The sequence below is a fragment of the Miscanthus floridulus genome, chromosome 5, assembly GCF_019320115.1.
Source record: "Miscanthus floridulus cultivar M001 chromosome 5, ASM1932011v1, whole genome shotgun sequence".
Lineage (NCBI taxonomy): Eukaryota > Viridiplantae > Streptophyta > Magnoliopsida > Poales > Poaceae > Miscanthus > Miscanthus floridulus.
In genome coordinates, this window is record NC_089584.1 from 63518788 (window position 1) to 63521505 (window position 2718).

At 61.9% G+C, this 2718-nt stretch overlaps 1 protein-coding gene across 1 annotated transcript; it reads right to left on the reverse strand.

Annotated features, from left to right (window-relative positions):
- Window positions 1-1448: 1448 nt before the first annotated feature.
- LOC136454709 (uncharacterized) lies at window positions 1449-2249 on the reverse strand. The gene has a single exon (XM_066455034.1). It carries the CDS (start codon window positions 2247-2249, stop codon window positions 1449-1451), a length of 801 nt encoding a protein of 266 aa, XP_066311131.1.
- Window positions 2250-2718: the final 469 nt, after the last annotated feature.

Genomic DNA, 2718 nt, shown 5'->3' on the forward strand with positions numbered 1-2718 from the left:
TCCGCTGGCGAGAGCGCGAGCGCCTGTGAGCCTGGTGTTGCCAGAGACGCCGCGTTTGGCGCAGTGGTCACCAAGGGAGCACGACCCACCGTCGTGTTGGTCGTGGTGACCATGGTGGGCACCTCCACTGTGGGCTCATCGATGGTGAAGTCGGCGTCGCCTCCGTCGTGATCAGCGGGCCACGCCCACTATGCGCCCTCATCGAAGATGACATCTTGGCTGATGTGGACTCGGCGGGTAGAGGGGTCGTAGACATGGTATGCCTTGGACCCAGCCTCATACCCGACGAAGATCATCTTTCTGCTACGATCATCAAGTTTCTTCAGATTAGGCGAAGTTACCTTGACGTGTGCGATGCAACCGAACGTACGGAGGTGATGAACGCCCGGCGCACGCCCCGTCCAGAGCTCGTAGGGGGTCTTGCTCCCAATGCTCTTCGATGAGGATCGATTCAGCAGGTAGACGGCCGTTATGATCGCCTCGCCCCAGAACACTCCGGGAAGCCCCTTCGCCTTCAGCATGCACCGCACTGTCCCCACGATGGACTGGTTGCGACGCTCCACGACACCATTCTGTTGAGGTGTGTGTGGTGCCGTGAGTTTGTGACGCAGTTCGAGATGGGCGCAGTACTTGGAGAAATCCGCCGCCGTGAACTCACCGCCCCGATCAATACGGAGCGCGAGCACCTTCTTCCCTGCCTTCCTCTCAGCAGCTACCTGGATCCGCTTGATGGCCTCTGCTACCCCGTCCTTGGACGGCAACAGAGCAATCCACATGTACCGGGAGAAATCATCGACTAGAAGAAGAAAGTAGCGATTACCGCTGGGCGTTGGCGACGAGATCGGCCCACAGAGGTCACCGTGGAGGAGTTGGAGCACTTCGGTGGAGCGTCCCTGGGCCTTCTGTGGGAATGGCGAGCGGCGCTGCTTGCCTGCCAGGCAGGCGTCGCAGAGTTGCTCCACCTGGCTAAGCAGTGGGAGTCCGCGGACGAGCTCGTTGCGCGCCATCTTGCGGAGCGCGGTGAAGTTGACGTGCCCGAATCGAGCGTGCCAAACCCACGCATCCTCGCCGCTCCGCGCCGCTAGGCACACCGGCCGTGCAATGGTAACATCGAGCACGTACAGGCGCCCTGGTCCGCGGGGAATCTTCGTGAGCAGGCGCATCTCCTCATCTCGGACGGACATCGCCCCATCCTTCACCTAGACCTCATAGCCGGCCTCGTCCAGCTGGCCGATGGAGATGATGTTCGCCGTCAGTCGGGGCAAGTAGTAGACGTGCGGCAGTGATCGGTGCTCCCCGTTCTTGCAGGAGAGGAGCACGGTGCCGCTGCCCTCGATGCGAGCGGTGGAGCCATCGCCGAACCGTACGGATCCGGTGATGGCTGTGTCGAGGCTGGCGAAGGCGGATCGGGTGCCCGTCATGTGGTTGGAGGCGCCCGTGTCCAGGATCTAGCGCTTCGGATCCCGGTCGGCAGCGGAGTCGAAGGAGGCGAACACCTTCTCCTCGGTGAAGTGGATCTCGGTGTTCGGTGTGAGCGGCGGCGGCGCTGCGACTACCATCATCAGGGTGGCCTCCTCCTCTTGCTGGGCCACATGGGCCTGCTGGGTTGGCTCCTCCTTCTTCTTGAGGCGGCAGTCGCGGGCCCAATGGCCTTTCTTGCCGCAGTGTGGACAGGGCTCGTCCGGAGGCGGGCGCGTCGAGGTCGAGCCGCTCCGGGAGTCGCCGCTGCTGCCGGAGCTACGTCCACGGCCTCTGCCGCGGCGATTTCCACGGCCGCCGGAGCCAGCGCCGCCTCGGCCAGACTCCGAGCCCCTCTTCTTGTACCTCTCGACCCACTGCTCCTTAGTGAGCAGCAAGTTGCCGTTGGAGGTCTGCTGTGTGGGGACCTCGTCATCGTCGGCCGCCTTCAACCTCCCCGTAACCTCCTCAATTGAAAGTTTTGAGATATCAAGGAGAGTCTCAATGGAGATTACCAGCTGCTTGAAGCGGGAGCGCGCGACGCGGAGGTACTTGGCCACCACCTTCGACTCTGGCTCAGGATCGCCTAGCATCGCCAGGTGTTGTACAATTCCGGTCAGACGGAGGGAGAAATCCTCGACGCTCTCGCCTTCCCGAAAAGCGATGTTCTCATATTCGGCGTGAAGAGTCTGCACCGTGGCCGTCCGAACACGGTCGTCACCGATGTGTAGTGTCTTGATGACCTCCCAAGCCTCCTTGGCGGTCTCCTTGGTGGCGAGCGCAGGCACCATTTCGGCGGGGACAGCGCTGCAAATCGCGTCGAGGGCGCTGCGGTCGTCATCGAACTCCACGTCATCGAGCTCGACAGCGTCCTAGAGGTGACGGGCTTGGAGCTTCAGCTTCATACGTAGGGACCACTCATAGTAGTTGGTCCGCGTGAGCTACGGCCAGTTGCCGGAGCTGCTGCCTTCACGAATGATGCGCTCGACGATGACTTCCCACGGACGGCGTGCGTCGCGGGTGTGCGAGCGGCTGCGGTTGCCGTGGCGAGATCGGCGTCGAGGGGAGCGCGAGCGTGGCGGCGTCTTGTTGCCGAAGCCGTCGCCCTTCTCCTTCTTGTCCTTTGGCGGCGGTGAAGCCATGGCCGTCATGGAATTCGATCGACCTAGCTCTGATACCACTACTTCAACAGTGATCGAAGCTCAATATTGCGGTTCAACATATCTTGCGCCTCTTCCACCGTCTGTTTGTCCTTAGCAA

Bases quoted from the DNA above. Each gene is read 5' to 3' on its own strand.
- LOC136454709 (XM_066455034.1), bottom strand. From the start codon at position 2,249: ATGGTGCCTGCGCTCGCCACCAAGGAGACCGCCAAGGAGGCTTGGGAG.